At 42.8% G+C, this 22520-nt stretch overlaps 1 protein-coding gene across 1 annotated transcript in view; it reads right to left on the bottom strand.

Annotated features, from left to right (window-relative positions):
* Positions 1-1865: 1865 nt before the first annotated feature.
* Positions 1866-22520, bottom strand: part of LOC124040294 (protein kinase C epsilon type) — a 176807-nt gene continuing 156152 nt past the window's right edge. The window contains exons 12-15 of the mRNA XM_046357345.1: positions 12816-12954; positions 10925-11113; positions 9681-9827; positions 1866-5773 (exon numbers count right to left, since the gene is read on the bottom strand). Coding sequence (XP_046213301.1) covers positions 5624-5773; positions 9681-9827; positions 10925-11113; positions 12816-12954 — 625 coding nt within the window. The 3' untranslated portion in view covers positions 1866-5623. The remainder of the gene's footprint in view (positions 5774-9680; positions 9828-10924; positions 11114-12815; positions 12955-22520) is intronic.

Here is a 22520-nt window from a genome sequence, read left to right as displayed (position 1 = left end):
GCTTAAAATGCACTCTTATCCTCTCCATTGTGAGGGGGAGAGGAGGCTGTCAACGTGTTCAATGGGTTCGACACACATCAACTGAACTGTAAATAGCATTTTAGTGATCTACACTACATGAACAAAAGTATGTGGTATCGCCGAACATCTCATTCCAAAATCATGAGCATGAATATAGAGTTGGGCTTTCCACGAGATATTGAAACATTGTTGCAGGTACTCCATTCGGCCACAAGAGCATTAGTGAGGTCGGCCACTGATGTTGGGCGATTAGGCCTGGCTCGCAGTCGGCGTGCCAATTCATCCCAATGGTGTTCGATGGGGTTGAAGTCAGGGCTCTGAGCAGGCCAGTCAAGTTCTTCCACACTGATCTCGACCATTTCTGTATGGACCTCGCTTTGTGCACAGAGGTATTGTCATGCTGAAACAGGAAAGTTGGAAGCACAGAATCCTCTATAATGTGATTGTATGCTGTAGCGTTGATTTCCCTTCAATGGAACGTATGAACCTAACCCAAACCATGAAAAACAGCCCCAGGCAATGAATACTCTTCTACCAAACTTTACAGTTGGCACTATGTATTGAGGCAGGTAGTGTTCTCCTGGCAGCTGCCAAACCCAGATACGTCTGTCAGACTGCCAGATGGTGAAGCGTGATTCATCACTCCAAAGAACACATTTCCACTGCTGCAGAGTACAATGGCAGCAAACTTTACATCACTCCAGCCGACGCTTGGCGTTGCACATGGTGAACTTAGGATTGTGTGTAGCTGCTCGGCCATGGAAACCCATTTCACGAAGCTCCCGACAAACAGTTATTATGCTGAAGTTGCTTCCAGAGGCAGTTTGCAACTTGGTAGTGAGTGTTGCAACTGAGGACAGACAATTTTTACGTGCTACGAGCTTCAGCCCTCAGCGATCCCGATCTATGAGCTTGTGTGGCCTTCCACTTTGTGGCTGAGCCGTTGTTGCTCCTAGACGTTTCCACTTCACAATAAGAGCACGTACAGTTGACAGGGGCAGCTCTAACAGGGCAGAAAGTTGATGAACTGACTTGTTGGAAAGGTGGCATCCTATAATAGTGCCACGTTGAAAGTCACTGAGCTCTTCAGTAGGGCAATTCTACTGCCAACGTTTGTGTATGGAGATTGAATGGCTGTGTGCTCGATTTTATATGCCTGTCAGGTGTAGCTCAAATATCCAAATCCACTCATTTGAAGGGGTGTCCAAATACTTTTGTATAGTGTATATCTGTACCCTAATAGGGTGATTATGAATAATGTAGCTATGGTGATTTTGTGTGAATTATCACCTGTGAGACATCGATCAGAGATAGAGCACTAACTGAGTAGCTGAACTGTGTTTGACTTTAACAGTTGCTGTACATTGTCATTGATAACAATAACAGCAATGTCAAAGTTATGGCCCAGTAGTCTAACACTGGTGTTTATAGTCCATAATGTGTGATAATAGGTATCTTCTGTTGTTTTTCCCTCTACATATTGTCTAGATATTTTATCAGTTTCCATGACACTAGCAGGGAATGCAATGTTTGCTTTGAAAGGGAATAATACCCAAATGTGGAACATCAGTCAATGATTAATTGCACATCGTGGTACCATTTTAGCAGTGCATATCTCAGAGTACATTCCAACAGTGGTCAGTTATGGACACTGGACAGTACTCTATGTGCATTCAACCCTGGCAATGTAAACTGTGTTGCATAGAGAGCTTTTTAAAAAACCTTTATTTTAGCAGGGAATCCCATTGAAACCAAGGTCTCTTTTGCAAGGGAGCCTTGCATACATACAGTAAATATTGATTAACACTGAACAGAAATTAGCCCTAAAACAAGCAAACCCACTATTTGTTTTGACATCATATTTAATAGGTTCCAAAAACAAACAATACACATTCACATCCTTTAGAATACAGTACATTTGGCACACAGCAAAATGCTTACAATGACATAACACTAATAAATGGCAAAGGAATTCAAAATAAAACATCAGTCAGGTGACAAATTGTACATATAAAGCTTCACAATACAGAAACCGCAAATTAAATCCGGTTACCCAGACCCAGAAATAAGCCTTGTCCTGGTTTAAAAAGCCATTTCAATAGATATTCTTTATTGAACATGCTTTTTAGTCCAGAAGTAGTCTTAATTTGGGTCCGGGAAACCGATCCTAAATGTAGAGGTACATACAGTAATATAATTCAGATGTCTGTATGTTTTATTCTACTGTATGTAAAAAAATACATAATACTCAGCCAGACATATTGTTACACACAATTTAAGAGGTACTTCTCCAGCCATGTACAGTATATTATACTTATTGAGCGTTACTGGTTCATTGACTTTACAACAGACCAAATGGGTTTCCTATGTGCTGTTCTTTCTTCTTCCTATTACAGACAGTTTAAAAAGTCCAAATAAAAGAAGGAGGATGGACAATTGGAGTTAGCATTTGGCATGGAGGATTTTGGACCTGCAGGGCCACCCTAGGACAGTGATCCACCATCTTACAAAACACAAACATAAGAGGCCTAACATCGAGAAGCACAGACAAAACAGAGAGACTGTAAACCAAAGAGACAGGTAAATGAAATTAAAGGACACGATACAGACAGAGAGAAGAGGGTAGATATGAGCTATACGAGGGGAGACAAGTACTGTAACGGTTACATCCTAAAAAAACGGCATAAGGAAACAGCATTGTGCCAGCCTGAATGGTGACGTCTGTCAAATGTCCTCTTTACCTTCAGATCCTTTAACACGGTTCTCATGTTGCTATGCACTAACTGGGTAACAGAGGGGGATCATGTGATCCATTGACACAGGTGCCTACGTGTCAAATGCATGGGCGCTTTAGGTGTATGAAAGGCCTACATGCAGTGGTGTGTGTGCTGGGGGAGCATTAAGCATTTTCAGGATCTAGTATGAGAGGCATGTTTAAAGCCTTTTAAATACTGCTTGATCAGTATTGCTTTGACAGTTGACACCATGATACTGTCCACTATTACTATTACTACTGTTACTACCACTGTTGCTACAGTTACTCCTGCTCCCCATACCATAACTGCTACTGCTAGTGGAGCTAGCACTATTATACATGCTACTAATAATACTACATCTACACTACTTAAACTACTACTACAATAACAAATGCTACGGCTCCTTCTACAGTACTGCTACTTTCACTACCACAGTGCCACCCCTGCCTCTTCAATTGCAAATAGTCCTACTACTATATCTCCAAATTTCAAACGTTACTTTAAAGTTTCTACTCCAAAACGGAATGTACTACTTGCAGTATTGAAACAAAGCAACATGGATATTGATAGAATTTGAGAGTAGATTGGACTTTACCTTGATTTGGTGTAGACCTGCAATAAACCATATACTGGTCAGAGAGTTATTAGGCATGAGTGCATTGAGAAGGTCAATGGTTTCCATAAAATGAATTAGTCCAATAGCTTTGCTACCTTTGGTTACATTGATGTTTTAAAGAGATATGCTATAGGAAATGTTGACCTTTTCAAAGAGAGTTAAGGAGAGAGGGCAGGGAAAGGGGTGGTGGGGTGGTTTGATGGAGCATTCTGAAGGAAGCACATAGACATGGCTATCAGCTGAGTTGAGGACAGGCAAATGAAAACAGCCATGCATATATATGTCAAAACCAAACAGAACAACAGCAAAGAGTCAGCGGAGGGAAGAACAGTGAAGACACCCGGCAAGAAAGAAAAGGAAAGCAAAAACAGACAGAAACATACACAGAATATTGCACATGGACATTGTAACGTTTTCATATTCTGATAATACACAATAATATCATATGCATGACCATGCAAAGGATGATACCTCTATTTCTCCAAGAAGTCCACAGGCTTCTATATACAAGGTGATCTGTACAGAGGGAAAGACACGGCTATCTGGTGATGCCTTCACCCACATGATTGTGAGTCTTGTTGCATAGCAGGGAAATCCAGGATTTCAAACTCTGAGCAACAAGACAATCCAGTAAAATCACGACAAATCAAACATAATGAAATAGAACATACAATGAAATAAAACTGACCCAATGAAATGTAAAACGCTTCAAAAGGGCCATTCTCATGAACCCACTGCCTATATCGCACTCAAAAACAAACTCGCACAAACAACTACCTCGCAGTATACTAACAGACACACACACACGTGCACGCAAACAGATGCGATACATTCAGTTGTATCCCCACGATCACTCATGCATACAAGCACATTCTTCCACATTGAAACCCATGGCATTCATTTGGAATATATGAATCTAGACTACCATAACACTGTGGGCATATCTACAATACGTAACTGGTTCGCAGTTACACACAAAAGGCATTTGATGTACTATACATGGACTCATTCTAATTCTGGCATGTTTTGATCGTGAGGAAACTTTGAAACAGTATCAATAGTTACAGGCTTCTCTTTTTTATTGATACTGTGAACCAATCGTTTTTTTATAGCTTTTTTAAATACAATCATTGGTTCTAAGGATTTGGTTTTTCGCATTCAAACACGACAGAGGAGATTCTAGTACATCGAGAGACTTAAAGGACAGCTTGAGAAATTACAGATTAATATAATAATATCATTGTTTCAGTGTCATATACTCACTGAGGAACTAGGATATTTTTCGAAACAGTTGAAAGTATGACCTATCGTACGAAGACCTTGTCGAACAAGACCCCTGCCCAAAGCACACATAACCCCTGACCTTTTAATCCTTATATACACATAAAGTTGACACCGTCACACAAACATTCCCTGTTCATTTCATAGTCCACTGGAAAGGGCCTTGTGACATAATCTGGGGCAGGACTGTGAGGAGCTTTCATCACTGTTATCAGCCCGGGCCAAGGGCCAGGCTATATTCAGTCTCAGGAGGCCAATCCATTGGCCACCCACCACCACAATGAGTTTTTTTTTTACCGCTCTGATTGGATCAGGAGTGATCTGGACCAGCCAATAGGAACTTGATAATAAAGCAGATGGGCTTCCTATATGACCTACTCTCGAATTACATAGATTTTTAACATAGAAAACATGCACTGATGGACAGACAGAAAAATATACTGGTACAGCGCTGTAGATGATCAGGTTTATGTTTTTTGTTACTAATCAGAGGCCCTAATGGCCAGAGTGTTGTATGAGTGTGTGAATGTAATAATTTACTCTGTGTCTATTGTACAGTATATTTCTGGATGTCTGTATGTGAGAATATATGTATGTGTGTGTGTGTGTGTGTGTGTGTGTGTGTGTGTGTGTGTGTGTGTGTGTGTGTGTGTGTGTGTGTGTGTGTGTGTGTGTGGTGTGTGTGTGTGTGTTCGTGAATGTGAGTGTGTATGTCAGTGTTTCTGCATATACATGTATGTGTGTCTATACATGCATGTGTGTGTTGGTCTGCATGCATAAACACAAAGATGAGGCAGACAGCATCTGTGTGTGTGTGTGTGTGTGTGTGTGTGTGTGTGTGTGTGTGTGTGTGTGTGTGTGTGTGTGTGTGTGTGTGTGTGTGTGTGTGTGTGTGTGTGTGTGTGTGTGTGTGTGTGTGTGTGTGTGTGTGTGTGTGTGTGTGCAGGCCTTAGGACAGAGTCTCCTCCCCTCCAAAGTAGGAGAAACCCTTGAACTCATCTTGGTTAATCTGCTTAATAATGGCGTCTTCTACAGGGGTGAGGACAGGCTCCTCGCGAGTGAAGTCCTGGTCAAAGTTGTTCACGTCCCTTTTGGTTTTCTGTACAGGAGCAGAAAGGAAGGGAAGCAGGAGGGATAGTAAGGAAAAACAGGATGATGACTTCCAAATTAGATCTCGAAAACATTTCTAAAGACAGTCATAGTGTTATTACTAGTGAATTAGTGTCACACGTGGAATGATTGTTGTTTGTGTTTCCTTGATAAAGTCATTATAAAGCAAGGCTGATTGACACAATAGACATGGATGGAGTAATCACAGAACCTTTCTTTCATGCCCCCAGTTCTCTCATTCACGTTGTGTGATTGTTGAGGTGCTCGTCGCCCCCTTTCTGTGTACATGGGAACAAGATGGACCCTTCCCCTCACACCCCTTCAGGCATTTCATACCAACTCATATCCAGCCCATTCCGCAGCTCTCTATCTTTACACTATACACACACAGGAATACTGATGCTTAGATACAGATGTAGGATCGTAACTTAAGTCAGTTTTCTACAGCAGGAAAATATTCCTGCAGCCACAGGAAATTTGAATTTGTCACGACTTTTGCCGAAGTCGGCTCCTCTCCTTGTTCGGGCGGCGTTCGGAGATCAACGTCACCAGCTTTCTAGCCATCGCCGCTCCATTTCTCATATATCCATTTGTTTTGTCTTGTTTCATACACATGGTTTTCATTCCATAATCACACTGTATGTATTTAGTCCTTTGTTCCCCTCCATGTCTTTGTGTGTAATTGTTTATTGTTAATGGTGTATGTTCACGCGCTATACTTTTGTATTCATGTTCCGTGTTTTTTGGGCACTTAGATGTCATGTTGTGCCTATTTTTTGACCTGAATAAAGGTGTACCTGTTTACTCTACTCTGCTCTCCTGCACCTGACTTCGCCTCCCTTACACAGCCTTAACAGAATTACACACCTACTATGGAGTCAGCAGGAGCAGGTACCCCGGTTAGAGGAGTCGAGGAGCGCGTCCAGGAACATTCGGCTATGTTACAACATATTTGTGCCATGATGGATCACGTTGTCCAGACCATGGACCGCTGGGAGAGACAGGTAGTCTCTCCAGTGCCTCGACCAGCGCAACCGGGGTTGCATCTACCCGTCCCATCCGTAGCCAGTCCCAGTGGGATACGTCTCTCCCTTCCCAGGGAGTAAGATGGAACAGCCACACAGTGCCAGGGATTCCTATTACAACTGGACCTTTGCCTGGCCACTGTGCACCCAGCTCCCTCGGGAAGGGAGAGAGTGTCTGCCCTCGTCTCATGCCTCTCAGGGAGAGCTCTGGAGTGGGCAAACGCCGTGTGGGGAGAAGATGACGCGACGTTGGACCACTTCGAGAAGTTCACCCGTCGCTTCCGGGCCGTCTTCGACCATCCGCCTGAAGGGAGAGCAGCGGGAGAACGGCTCTTCCATTTGATGCAGGTTCACGAGGAGCGCCCAGGAATTCGCCTTGGAATTCCGGACCTTGGCCGCCGGCTCAGGCTGGAACGACAGGGCCCTCATTGACCACTATCGGTGCAGCCTGCGCGAGGACGCCCGACGTGAGCTGGCCAGCAGGGATGCTACCATCTCCTTCGACCAACTGGTGGATTTGTCCATTCGGTTGGATAACCTGCTGGTCAACCGCGGACGTCCAGAGGGTTAGCTCATCATAACCCCATTATTTCCTGGCAACAGAGGACTCTCACAGGGTGGTCGTGAGAGTGCTTGAGGAGGTGTGTAGGGGTTTCTGTTGGTGCTCCCATGGTGGAAAGTCCAGACCAGGTCTCCGCCATGTGCATCCCCCCAGAATTTGCTAATTTGGCTCTCACCTTCTGTAAATAGAAGGCGACTCAATTATTACCACATCGATGGGGGGATTGTGCGATAAATCTCCTGGCAGACGCTGCGCTTCCCAGGAGTCACATGTATCCCCTGTCGCAAGTGGAGACAGTGGCTATGGGGACTTATTTCTCTGAATCCCTGCATCAGGGGTACATCCGGTCCTCCACTTCACCCACCTCCTCGAGTTTCTTTTTTGTGAAGAAGAAGGATGGAGATTTACACCCGTGCATTGACTATAGAGGTCTAAATCAAATCACAGTGAGGTACAGTTACCCGCTACCTCTTGTGCGTATCCGGGAGGGAGACGAGTGGAAGACACCGTTTAGTACCACCTCAGGGCATTATGAGTAGTCATGCCTTACGGGTTGATGAATGCTCCATCAGTTTTCCAAACCTTTGTAGACGGGATTTTCAGGGACGTGCACGGGCAAGGTGTAGTGGTGTATATCGATGACATCCTAATATACTCAGCTACACGCGCCAGAGGTAAGCTACACCCCTTACCCGTTCCACAACGACCGTAGTCACACGTGTCTGTGAATTTTTTAACCGATCTACCTCTTTCACAGGGAAACACTACGATCCTGGTCGTTGTGGATCATTTATCTAAGTCCTGTCGTCTCCTCCCTCTGCACGGTCTTCCTATGGCCCTACAGACTGCGGAAGCCCTGTTTAATCACGTCTTCCAGCATTACGGGGTGCCTGAGGATATAGTGTCTGATCGGGGTCCCCAGTTCACGTCGAGAGTTTGGAAGGTGTTCATGGAACGTCTGGGGGTCTCGATCAGCCTTGCCTCTGGTTTTCACCACGAGAGTAACGGGCAGGTAGAGAGAGTCAAAGAGGAGGGCAGGTTTCTGCGGTCCTATTGCCAGGACCACCCGGGGGAGCGGGTGGCTTTCGTGCCCTGGGCCGAGATGGCACAGAACTCGCTTCGCCACTCCTCCACTAACCTCTCACTCTTTCAATGCGTATTGGGATACCAGCCAGTTCTGGCGCCGTGGCATCAGGGTCAGACCGAGGCTCCTGCAGTGGATGACTGGTTCAGGCGCGCGGAGGAGACATGGGAGGCCGTCCATGTTCACCTCCAGCGAGCCGCACTTCACCGAAGACCAGCGCGGACCGTCACCGCAGTGAGACCCCGGTGAAATGGGTCTGACTCTCGACCCGAAATAAACCGGAATAAAAGTGTGCCTGTTTACTCTACTCTGCTCTCCTGCACCTGAGTTCGCCTCCCTTACACAGCCTTAACATAATTATTGTGTGGATTATAATTAATAGACATTTTTGTAGCGATCAAAAAACCCAATCTTAAGCGTAATTCAAGTCTGAAATTTCAAAGTGGAAATTACTAACTACAGAAGCCTTTTAAACCTCAAATACACGACAAGTAAAACATGTCCTGCATTGCAGGAAAGTTCTGCTGCAACAAGGTGATCAAATTAAGATCCTATATGGGGTCAATGTCGCCCCATGTATTGAATTCAAATTCAAATGAATTGTGAACATGAAAAAGTATGTTTTTTTGAGGACGGGGCTGTTGAAATCAAAAACCAAACAATTGAAAGCAAAATGTATAGGATTATAAACAAAAATAAGCCATCAATAGCAATCATACCATGGGCATGACAAAACGTGTATTTTACTGCTCTAATTACGTTGGTAACCAGTTTTTAGCAATAAGGCACCTCAGGCGTTTGTGGTATATGGCCAATATACCATGGCTAAGGTCTGTATGCAGGCACTCTGCTTTGCGTCGTGCATAAAAAACAGCCCTTAGCTGTGGTATATTGGCCATATACCACACCCCCTTGTGCGTTATTGCTTAAGTATACACTTGAATAAGCATAATAGAGGATAAATACATACAAGTCTATGACTTATTTCCATGTTGAAGGTTAGAGGTTAATAATGGTGAGGGAGGAACAGTAAGGGCCCTAAAACATACAGTACGGTATGTTCCCTAATAGTTCAGACACACTCCATGGTGAAGTTTACCCTAGGTGCAGATCTATAATCAGCTTCCCCTCCTCCAATACTAACCTTAAAATGCTAAACTGACCCAAGATCAGCGTTTACAGGCAACTTCACCCTACATGGTCTGAGCTATAAGTGCTAACTCACAATGCGAGGTTTGAAGGGTGGTTTGACCCTCTTCTGCTCCAGCAGAACCCAGTCGATCTCCTTGAAGAAGGGATGAACCTTGATGGCCTCCTCCAAGCCCTGGGTGATCACACAGCCCAGACGCTTGTTTGGACTCTTCGTCATGAACTACAGGACAGGGAAACAGGCAGATGGATAAAGGGGGGAGGGAAATAAAGGTACTTGACTTAATCCTCTTGGCCCCCTTAGGAACATGGGGCAAGGATGTGAATGTTAGGAAGAGAGAAATAGAGGTGAAAGAGCAAGAGTGAGGGGTTCAGACGGTCAAGTGGTGCAGAGTGGTGTTAGTGATCTGCTCTGTGGTCATCGTTAAGAGACCAGTGGTCATTTGAAGAATCTAGTGGTCAGATATGACCATTAGGACCTCTGGGCTGGGTAATGTGACCAAAGTACCAGTGAGACTGATCACAGAGTAACACGTGCCGGTCCAAGGCATGCACGCCTGCTTTCCCACAAGGCTTTGCAAACAGGCAGGGGACGGCCAAAGTAAACGCAAGACTTGTGATGGAAAAAAGATCACACAGGAACTTGGGACACACACACAAACTAACACACTCAGAGGAATATTCTGTAACACTAAAACACAAATATAGAATTACACAATGTCCATACACACCACCAAACAGGACACAAACGAAAAAGCACGTAATTCACATCCACACACAAGCACAGGACACTAACAAATATTACACACTCCCCCACGCACACACACACACAGAAAGCCGGCCGCGTTCTTGGAAGAGGAGGACCCTCTGAATGCTGGGGCGGCTCACCCCTGCCTCCCCGATTGTGCGATTACACAAGCCCCGAAACCACCAGAGAACACAAACACGCTGTTCTTTTCCCACATGAAGTGCAACGTCTCCCAGGCCTCTCTCCCCAGCCCACACAGCACTGCACAGCCACTCTGGCTCTCTGAACTAATTCCACCCAGCCCTGCTCATCCTTGCTCCTCACTCTGCTAATCACTGAACACCACTTTACTACCTCACCAGAGACAGGCAGAGAGAGAGAGACAGCAGGAGGAGGAAGAGGAGGAGGAGACGACAATAAGGTAAGGTGTGGGGAGGAAAGGGGGGCTGATAAAGTACAAGTGGAATAACGAGTGGGAAAGATATGAAGAAAGAGGGGATAAAAAGGAGAGCAAAGAGGGATGGTTAGAGATACAGGCAGACTAGGACAGGGAGATCAACTAGGTTACTGACCGCTTTCAGGATGGAGACTGCCTCCTTGCTTAGCCACACTGGGTAGAGGACATCATCGTGGAGAATGGACTCAAACAGGTCATCCTCATTGTCAGCCTCGAAGGGGGGCTGGCCCGCCATCATCTCGTACATAAGCACCCCCAGAGCCCACCAGTCCACAGATGGGCCATATTCTAGCTCCTGTAGGATCTAAACACACAGGGGAACAGGAAACAATGTAACACCATCTCATACAAAAGCTCCTTTAGGATCTAAAAACACAGGGGCACAGGAAACACTAACACCAGCTACACTACAACAGGATTTATAAGGTAGTAAGGGGGAACACTATACTTGTGATACCAGCTCATTAGGGATGATATAATGAGAATGAGTAGAACAAATGAGTATATTGATTAATTGAGTGATATATTGAGTGATTGATTGAGTAATTTATTGATTGATTAATTTATTGATTGATTAATTTATTGATTGAGTAATTTATTGATTGAGTGAATAATTTAGTGATTGATTGAGTAATTTAGTGATTGATTGAGTAATTTATTGATTGAGTAATTTATTGATTGACTGAGAAATTTAGTGATTGAGTAATTTATTTATTGATTGAGTAATTTATTGAGTGAATGAGTGAGTAATTTATTGAGTGATTGAGTGAGTAATTTATTGAGTGATTGAGTGAGTAATTTATTGAGTTAGCTTTTTTTATGAAATTGAGTTAGCTTTTTTTATGAAAGAGAAGCAGAGTAGAGGGTAAAGAGTCGAGTCAATGAAAGAGTACAACATGAGAGAGAGTGACTTATGGAATTGATGGTTGAGTACTGCCAGACTGTCCCAGATAAGTGAGTGGGTGGTTTACTGTCAGACAATCCCAGATGAATGGGTGGTTTACTGCCAGACTGTCCCAGATGAATGGGTGGTTGAGTACTGTCAGACTGTCCCAGATAAGTGAGTGGGTGGTTTACTGTCAGACAATCCCAGATGAATGGGTGGTTTACTGTCAGACTGTCCCAGATAAGTGAGTGGGTGGTTTACTGTCAGACAATCCCAGATGAATGGGTGGTTTACTGTCAGACTGTCCCAGATAAGTGAGTGGGTGGTTTACTGTCAGACAATCCCAGATGAATGGGTGGTTGAGTACTGTCAGACTGTCCCAGATAAGTGAGTGGGTGGTTTACTGTCAGACAATCCCAGATGAATGGGTGGTTTACTGCCAGACTGTCCCAGATGAATGGATGTTTTACTGTCAGACTGTCCCAGATGAATGGGTTTACTGGTCAGACAATCCCAGATGAATGGGTGGTCAGACTGTCCCAGATAAGTGAGTGGGTGGTTTACTGTCAGACAATCCCAGATGAATGGGTGGTTTACTGCCAGACTGTCCCAGATGAATGGATGTTTTACTGTCAGACTGTCCCAGATGAATGGGTGGTTGAGTACTGTCAGACTGTCGTAGATAAGTGAGTGGATGGTTTACTGTCAGACAATCCCAGATGAATGGGTGGTTTACTGTCAGACTGTCCCAGATAAATGGGTGGTTTACTGTCAGACTGTCCCAGATGAATGGGTGGTTTACTGTCAGACTGTAGAGGTGGAGGGTAGTGGGTAGAGGTTAGAATGTAGAGAATGAAGGGTAGTTAGTAGAGGGTAGTGGGTAGAGGATGAAGTGTAGTGGATGGAGGGTAGTGGGTAGAGGATGAAGGGTAGTGGGTAAAGGATGAAAGGTAGTGGGTAGAAGATGAAGGGTAGAGGGTGGAGGGTAGTGGGTAGAAGATGAAGGGTAGAGGGTAGTGGGTAGAAGATGAAGGGTAGAGGGTGGAGGGTAGTGGGTAGAAGATGAAGGGTAGAGGATGAAGGCTAGAGTGTAGTGGGTAGAAGGAGGGTTGGGGTTTACCTCAGGAGCGATGTAGTCAGGGGTCCCGCAGAAGGTGGTGGTGGTGACTCCGTTGAGGATCCCCTCCTTACACATGCCAAAGTCAGCCAGCTTACAGTGGCCATGTGCATCCAACAGGATGTTATCCAATTTCAGATCTCTGGAGAGATAGAGACAAAATGAGGTCTGAGAGGTCAGAGTGAAGCAGTTACAGAGGTCAGAGATAGAATAGTATTAATTTGTCAGAGACAAATGAGACAAAAATAAATAAAAAGTCACTGTGTCATCACATTTATTGGAGATGTATAGATCTGCCACTCTGCCACAAATTAGGGGAGGGGTGGTAGGGGTAGGGGAAAATAATACATTTAAAAAAAACTCTGCCACCACTGCTGAAAAAAATACTAGGGGAAACACTGCAATGCCAAATATACTCTCAGTGTTCCTACTCAGTGAACAGACACAATGCCAAATATACTCTCAGTGTTCCTACTCAGTGAACAGACACAATGCCAAATATACTCTCAGTGTTCTTACTCAGTGACAGACACAATGCCAAATATACTCTCAGTGTTCTTACTCAGTGACAGACACAATGCCAAATATACTCTCAGCGTTCCTACTCAGTGACAGACACAATGCCAAATATACTCTCAGTGTTCTTACTCAGTGACAGACACAATGCCAAATATACTCTCAGTGTTCTTACTCAGTGAACAGACACAATGCCAAATATACTCTCAGTGTTCTTACTCAGTGACAGACACAATGCCAAATATACTCTCAGCGTTCCTACTCAGTGAACAGACACAATGCCAACTATACTCTCGGTGTTCTTACTCAGTGACAGACACAATGCCAAATATACTCTCAGTGTTCTTACTCAGTGACAGACACAATGCCAAATATACTCTCAGTGTTCCTACTCAGTGAACAGACACAATGCCAAATATACTCTCAGTGTTCCTACTCAGTGACAGACACAATGCCAAATATACTCTCAGTGTTCTTACTCAGTGACAGACACAATGCCAAATATACTCTCAGTGTTCTTACTCAGTGACAGACACAATGCCAAATATACTCTCAGCGTTCCTACTCAGTGAACAGACACAATGCCAAATATACTCTCAGCGTTCCTACTCAGTGAACAGACACAATGCCAAATATACTCTCAGTGTTCCTACTCAGTGACAGACACAACACCAAAGGACTTTCTCAGTATGGAGGCCAAAAGCACTGTGAGGAGCTATCTGCACTATGGAGGCTACTCTTGGTTCACACGTACAGTATGCACACAAACACACACAGAATGTTCCACAGACATAGAGTCGTGTGTCTCTCCATCGCTGCTCTCCTTTATTGTGGGCAGTGAGCGAGAGATGGAGGGTGCTGTTGGAAATGGAGGGAGGGGAGGAACAGGAGAGAAGATAAGAGGTCTGATGAAAGATGCCAGGGAGTGGCATGAAACCAGTCAGGTCAGGGTTTGATGGTTGATTGCTGAAAATATGTCAACATCTTTTAACAGACGCCATTCAGCCCAAGGTGTTTTCACAAAACAGCCTCCACGACCTGTGTGTGTGTGTGTGTGTGTGTGTGTGTGTGTGTGTGTGTGTGTGTGTGTGTGTGTGTGTGTGTGTGTGTGTGTGTGTGTGTGTGTGTGTGTGTGTGTGTGTGTGTGTGTGTGTGTGTGTGTGTGTGTGTGTGTGTGTGTGTGTGTGTGTGTGTGTGTGTGTGAGGCCGTTACACAACTGTTCTGTTTCAGAGAGACCTAAAATGGACACATCAACAATCCGCATGATTCTCCTTGGGAGTGAAGTGGTAGGTTTAGGTGGGTTCATTCATCCTTATAAAACATTGATTAGTGCAGGTAATGTTACTATAGAGCAGTGTTACAATTTTTTGTAAGGGGGCCACATTGGATTGATACAATCATTCATAGGTTTGTACAGATCTTGCATTTGTTGTACTTTTTCTTCCAATATGATCAATTATCAATTGAGAGCAAATTCAGAGCAATATAGCACATGCAATGGATTTGATGTACAGCACAACACAAATATATACGCACACATCAAATAGGCTACATCACATGTATAAGACCCATATTAAGGGTTACCTCAGTAGTTGGATGAGTGAAAATGTCCCTTCTGCATCTTGATTAAATTAATTCTAAATGTATAGTCTGTTGTTGCTATCCTTGTGAGGCAATCAAGGTGTGCATTGGTCAGCCTGTTTCTCTGTTTTTGTTTCACAATTTTCAAACACATAATCGGGCAATATCTCTTACATCAGTGCTTTCGTCAAGCGCAATACTAAAACACGGTGCCACGGATGTCATTAATCAGTTGCTTACCGATGTCCTCGCCAATGTCTTCTATGCCCCTTGTTATGGTCGAGTCTGAGAGTTGCAGTCCCTTAATTTGCTTTAAAATAGCTTCCTTGTTTGTGACATTAGCATACACTATTTCGGCTGAGGCCCAAAACATTTTTGGACAATATCCGCGTCTGTGAAGACTTTGTTTCTCGTCAGTATCCAAGCAATCTCACATGTTGCCTCTGTCGTTTTCTCTGCAACAGTGCTAGATTTGTCCATCATTGTTGTCCTTTGAGTTGCGCTATTTGGTTGTTTCCGAGGTTGCTTTGTGGCGGATATGTTTTGTCAAAGTGGGCATGGTGCGACTGGAAATGTTGCTCTAAATTTGCTCGTTTAAAACAATTGACTGCCTTCTGTTCTGGCAAATAAGACAAAGTGAACTAGTCCCATTATGCAGTACAAAAAATACTTGTATGTCCATGTTTCTTGGAACTTTCGGTGTGCTTCTTGAATCGACCGCATCCTTCTCTTAGCCACCGGAGCCACGCTATTTTGGCATTTCTGTTAGCTACTTTAGCTAGCTGCATTTCCCCGCTGACATCTTCCTGATTTTCCTGGTTCTCCAGTGGTTGTTTTTTCATAGCTGACACCTTGTTATCCAGCTCTCCCCCCTCATTTTCATTGTCAATAGATTTACGTTTCTATTTTACAATAAATTGATCCATGGTTACCAGACTGCAAGATTAGCTAGTAGCAAACTGATATCTGTCGGTCGCTGTACCTGAGCAGTTGCGTACTATTTTGGCAAACGATCTATTGCGGCCTTTCTGTTCAACAGCTGCGCTATACTGCCATCTATCTGCCGTCCAAGGAACAATATATATATTCAATGTAGTGATTCAGGCATGCATTAAACACATTGAAATTGTATCATTGTTATGTATTATGAATGGAAAATAGGAAAATCACAGCGAGCCGCAAATTAAGGGCTCATGAGGCCCAATGTGCTATGTATGAATATGGCAACTCATCTATGCTGTGAAAATCGGGGATGATGTAATAACATCTGGTATCTGGCGTACATTGCAAGAATTCAAAAAGCGTTTGAATACATGCATGCACTCTTACAAGCTCCACATTTTGTGCTAAGCCCTCATGTTCCAAAGATGTTCCAGACGTTTCCATCAGGACATCTCCCCCCTCTCTCTCTGCCCCATCCCTATGTCTTTCCATATCTGTCAGCCCACCCTCTCTTTCCATATCCGTCAGCAAACCCTCTCTTTCCATATCTGTCAGCCCACCCTCTCTTTCCCAATCTGTCAGCCCACCCTCTCTTTCCATATCTGTCAGCCCACCCTCTCTTTCCATATCTGTCAGCCCACCCTCTCTTTCCATATCTGTCAGCCCACCCTCTCTTTCCATATCTGTCAGCCCACCCTCTCTTTCCATATCTGTCAGCCCACCCTCTCTTTCCATATCTGTCAGCCCACCCTCTCTTTCCCAATCTGTCAGCCCACCCTCTCTTTCCATATCTGTCAGCCCACCCTCTCTTTCCCAATCTGTCAGCCCACCCTCTCTTTCCACATCTGTCAGCCCACCCTCTCTTTCCATATCTGTCAGCCCACCCTCTCTTTCCACATCTGTCAGCCCACCCTCTCTTTCCACATCTGTCAGCCCACCCTCTCTTTCCACCCACCAGGTCACATCACCTCATCTGTGTTATTACTTTGTTGATATTTTACAAATGTTCCATCCTGAGAATATATCACTTTTCTCCCGGTCATCCAGGTCCTTCCTGCCAAAACCGGACGTGTCATTCAAAAGCATTATAAAGCATATAAATAGCCCTATGTCTGGATTTGATTTGAGCTTTGATCAAAAAGTATATCCCGAGCCCGAGCCATACATTAAGCCATACACTTTATGAGCCATACACTTTATGAGCCCTTACATTAAAGACATTTAATGAGCCCAAGCCCCAAAAATCCCAGATGATTGTGCTTTTATCCAATACATATAAGACACGACAGAAAAACATAAAAGCCCATAGATGTAGCTAGCTATTTGCTATCTTTGGGTAAATAAATGAAACTATCTCCAGTAGGCTAATCTTTTTGAGTGTGAACTGTATTACTGCACTGTATTGTACACTGAGAATACAAAATATTAAGGACACCCAGTGGTGGGAAAAGTACCCAATTGTCATACTTGAGTAAAAGTAAAGATACCTTAATAGAAAATAACTAAAGTAAAAGTCAAAGTAACCCAGTAAAATTCTACATGAGTAAAAGTCTTAAAGTATTTGGTTTAAAATATACTTAAGTATCAAATTAAATGAAATTGCTAAAATATACTTAAGTATCAAAAGTAAAAGTAAAGTTATAAATAATTGAAAATTCCTTATATTTAGCAAACCATTTCAAACCATTTCAATTTAAGGATAGCCAGGGGCACACTCCAACATTCAGACATAATTTACAAATGAAGCACGTGTGTAAAGTGAGTCCGCCAGAGCAGAGGCAGTAGGGATGACCAGGGATGTTCTGTTGAGAAGTGTGTGAATTGGACCTTTTCCATGTCCTACTCTAAGCATTCAAAATGCTTAGGGGTCAAGGAAAATGGATGGAGTAAAAAGTACAATATTTTCTTAAGGAATGTTGTGAAGTAAAAGTAAAAGTAGTCAAAAATATAAATAGTCAAATAAAGTACAGATACCCCCCCAAAATACTTAGTACTTTACACCATATTCCTAATATTGAGTTGCACCCCCTCCTATTGCCCTCAAAAGAGGCTCAATTTATTGGGGCATAGACTCTACAAGGTGTGGAAAGCGTTCCCACAGGGATGCTAGCCCATGTTGAATCCAATGCTTTCCTCTACCCTTGCCCATTCAAAACCTTCTGAATGGCACACACACAATCCAAGTATTAATTGTCTCAAGGCTTAAAAATCCTTCTGTAACTTGTCCCCTCCCCTTCATCTACACTGATTGAAGTGGATTTAACAAGTGAAACCAATAAGGGATCATAGATTTCATCTGGATTCACCTGGTCAGTCTATGTAATGGAAAGAGCAGGTGTCATAATGTTTTGTACACTCAGTATATAATACTGTATTATATGGACTGGAATTACACACATCATTCTAACCATGATAAAGCAGGGAGAGAACATGCGGTTCTGGTGCAGTAAGTTACAAGTATAGGCTAGTGAATTAGATTTGAATTTTGAAATATAATAGGGCCTATTTGTATAATTAGTAGGCCGACGCCTATACTGTACACCTTTCATAATATTTCCCCTGCTGTTATTAGCCTACTTCCTATTTCTCTCTTTATTGTCGCTTCATTCATTCCTCGCTTTCAACAGTTAAATTAAATACGTTTCATTGTCCTTATTTTCATAATTCTAATGACATCATTGAATAATATACGACTAGAAATAAATGCAGAAGGCTTTCTCCTCTCTTCATGAAGATTGAATGTTTATGGGTCGGAATAAATAACTGCTATAGCCTACTGTCATTGTGCGTTCGCTCTTCTTTCAAACTACCTGTGAGTTCTACTGGCCGCTATATTTAACATTCAGCAAACAAGAGCTTTCACCCCTCTTCGAATAGTCTACTGGTATAAGAAATGCAAAAAAAAAATGGTACTCCAAGAGCTAAGGAGTGGTTTTTAAGGAGAGGCCAGAGGAGCACAGGTGAGTGGGTATTGCGCAAGAGACAGAGGGTATAAATTAGAAGCTTATTATGCATGCTCCATCATTAATTATCTAAATATAAGGCATAGGGCTAATACTGCAGTGAATGTATTACCTGAAAGACGTAGCCTAGGACATCTATATGCAGTTGAAGTCGGAAGTTTACATACACCTTAGCCAAATATAGTTGAAGTCGGAAGTTTACATACACTTACGTTGGAGTAATAAAACTCATTGTTCAATCACTCCACACATTTCTTGTTAACAAACTACAGTTTTGGCAAGTCGGTTAGGACATCTACTTCATGCATGACACAAGTAATTCTTCCAACAATTGTTTACAGACAGATTATTTCACTTATAATTCACTGAATCACAATTCCAGTGGGTCAGAAGCTCACAAACACTAAGTTGACTGTGCCTTTAAACAGCTTGGAAAATTCCCGAAAATGATGTCATGGCTTTAGAAGCTTCTGATAGGCTAATTGACATCATTAGAGTCAATTGGAGGTGTACCTGTGGATGTACTAATAAAGTGGTGATCCTAACTGACTTAAGACAGGGCATTTTTACTAGGATTAAATGTCAGGAATTGTGAAAAACTGAGTTTAAATGCATTTGACTAAGGTGTATGTAAACTTCCGACTTCAACTGTATGTGCACGTTTTTGCTTTGGGCTTCGTCCCCATCATGTTCATGGGCTCCCAAGTGGTGCAGTGGTCAAAGGCACTGCATCTCAGCTAGTAGGTGACACTACAGACAACCTGGTTCAAATCCAGACTGTATCACAACACGTGTTTGGGATTCCCATAGGGTGGCACCCAGTGTTGTCTGAGGTTGGCCGTCATTGTAAATCAGAAATGTTTTCTTTACTGACTTGCCTAGTTAAGTAAAGGTAAAACCATTTTTTTAAATTACGTATGCTATTTTGGGAAGAGACATTTTTAAAACTATTTTTGCATTCCTGCTCCTGTCTCCTATCATTATACAACGTGACATGCCTAATGTCAAGTAGACATGGGCCATGTCCGAATACCTGTACTTGAGTTTGAAATAGACATTTACATTTTACATTTAAGTCATTTAGCAGACGCTCTTATCCAGAGCGACTTACAAATTGGTGCATTCACCTTATGACATCCAGTGGAACAGTCACTTTACAATAGTGCATCTAAATCTTAAAGGGGGGGGGGTGAGAGGGGGGTGAGAGGGATTACTTATCCTATCCTAGGAGACATTTTGTGTTTGCGAAACAATTCAGTTTGATAGTGAAGAAAATAAAACATGTGTACTGTATGCTTTAAATGACAGATGACATACTCATTTGGACTTTTCATCTAGTAGAATTTTCTGCACACTATTGAGGAAGATAATCGTCTTTTGAGATCCACGTGTGTCTGACAAAGAGTCGCGCTTTACCAAAATGAACCAATGGAGGTAATCAATGCAAGTGAGCATTAGATGAGGCATTCTCAGTAGGATGAGCCTAGTATGCTGATTGATATGTGTTGCTTACTGCATTCATTTTTTAAAAACAGTACATTCTAAATAGTACAGTATGTAGTTTAGTACACAGTATGAAGTTTAATTAAGTAGTATGGAAGTCAGATTTCGGACACAGCCATAATCTCAAATAGACATTTTAGTACAAAGGCACTTGTAGCTTTACGGTCAAGCTAACCTTGAACACAATTTTCTTTTCAATTTCCTTTTCCAATTATTTCAGTTCTAAAAATGAATCTACCTGCGGCAAGGAAAATGAATACAACACAATGACCCAGCAAGTCTTAAATTAGATATTTGATGTAGTCTGCACAATAGATTATGACAATGATCAATGATTTTATTGCACAGCACTGTGTACCAGTGCTCTCTCCATGTGTAGCAGCAGGTGTTCAAGAGCGCTAATGGAATGATAGTTATTTGAAGAAGTTCATTGAGTATATACCCTGTGACAGTTACACTTAGATAACCTGAGTGCCAATGCCAATGATTTTGCTTTGACTGGGTTTGTTGTTGTTGAATAATATAATATATAATATGCCATTTAGCAGACTCTTTCATCCAAAGCGACTAACAGTAGTGCGCTCTTAGGAAAAAGGGTTATTCGGCTGTCCCCATAGGAGAATCCTTTGAATAACTCATTTTGGTTCCAGATAGAACTCTTTTGTTTTTTTAGATAGAACCCTTTTGGGTACCATGCCAAACTGTTTCCAGAGGGTTCTACATGGAACCAAAAAGGGTTCTACCTCAAACTAAAAACGGTTCTCATATGGGGACAGTTGCAGAACCCTTTAAGTCTTGCAGGTAGAAGCAGTCAGGTACCAATGCTATCATGTTGGTAGTTTGATCAAAGTTCTGGCCCTTGAATGTCTCTTTACTTCCTTGCACAGTCAGCACATTTCGCTCTAGAGAGAAGGCCTTTTGGAGAGAAATCACATGACAGAAATTGCAATGCTGCAAGGCATTTCTCAAATATGAAATAGCTTTTGAGTCTTAAGCTGGCTGGTGGGGAGTTACAACGGATAACATATCATACCATGCACCAACATGGGCCACATCTCTCATGAATAAAAAGAAAAGGAAATCTGACATTAAAACCCCAACAAGAAACTTGCGTCAGAGTGTGCTTCCAACCAACAACTGAGATTATTGCTGGCAAAACAGAAAAAAAAACAGCTGTACGAGTATACAGTTGGAGTCAGAAGTTTACATACACCTTAGCCAAATACATACATTTATACAACAGTTTTTCACAATTCCTGACATTTAATACAAGTAACAATCCCCTGTCTTAGGTCAGTTAGATCATTTACACCACTTTATTTTAAGAATGTGAAATGTCAGGGCTTTGTGATGGCCACTCATATACCTTGACTTTGTTGTCCTTAAGTCATTTTGCCACAACTTTGGAAGTATGCTTGGGGTCATTGTCCATTTGGTAGACCCATTTGCGACCAATCTTTAACTTTCTGACTGGTCTTGAGATGTTGCTTCAATATATCCACATAATTTTCCTGCCTCATGATGCCATCTATTTTGTGAAGTGCACCAGTCCCTCCTGCAGCAAAGCACCCCCACAAAATGATGCTGCCAAACAGTTCTATTTTTGTTTCCTCAGGTCAGAGGACATTTCTCCAAAAAGTACGCTCTTTGTCCCCATGTGCAGTTGCAAACCGTAGGTTTTGGAGCAGTGGCTTCTTCCTTGCTGAGCGGCCTCCAGATTATGTCGATATAGGACCCGTTTTACTGTGGATATAGATACTTTTGTACCTGTTTCCTCCAGCATCTTCACAAGGTCCTTTGCTGTTGTTCGTGGATTGATTTGCACTTTTCACACCAAAGTACGTTCATCTCTAGGAGACAGAATGCGTCTCCTTCCTGAGCGGTATGATGACTGCGTGGTCCCATAGTGTTTATACTTGCATACTATTGTTTGTCCAGATGAACGTGGTACCTTCAGGCATTTGGAAATTGCTCCCAAGGATGAACCAAACTTGTGGAGGTCTACCACTTTATTCTGAGGTCTTGGCTGATTTCTATTGATTTTTCCATGATGTCAAGCAAAGAGGCACTGAGTTTGAAGGTAGGCCATGAACTACATCTACAGGTACACCTCCAATTAACTCAAATGATGTCAATTAGCCAATCAGAAGCTTCTAAAGCCATGACATAATTTTCTGGAATTTTCCAAGCTGTTAAAAGTCA

This window comes from Oncorhynchus gorbuscha, linkage group LG07 (assembly GCF_021184085.1).
Source record: "Oncorhynchus gorbuscha isolate QuinsamMale2020 ecotype Even-year linkage group LG07, OgorEven_v1.0, whole genome shotgun sequence".
In the NCBI taxonomy this organism is placed as follows: domain Eukaryota; kingdom Metazoa; phylum Chordata; class Actinopteri; order Salmoniformes; family Salmonidae; genus Oncorhynchus; species Oncorhynchus gorbuscha.
The sequence above is the reverse complement of the archived record's forward strand: the minus strand, read 5'-3'. Positions and strand labels throughout refer to the sequence as shown.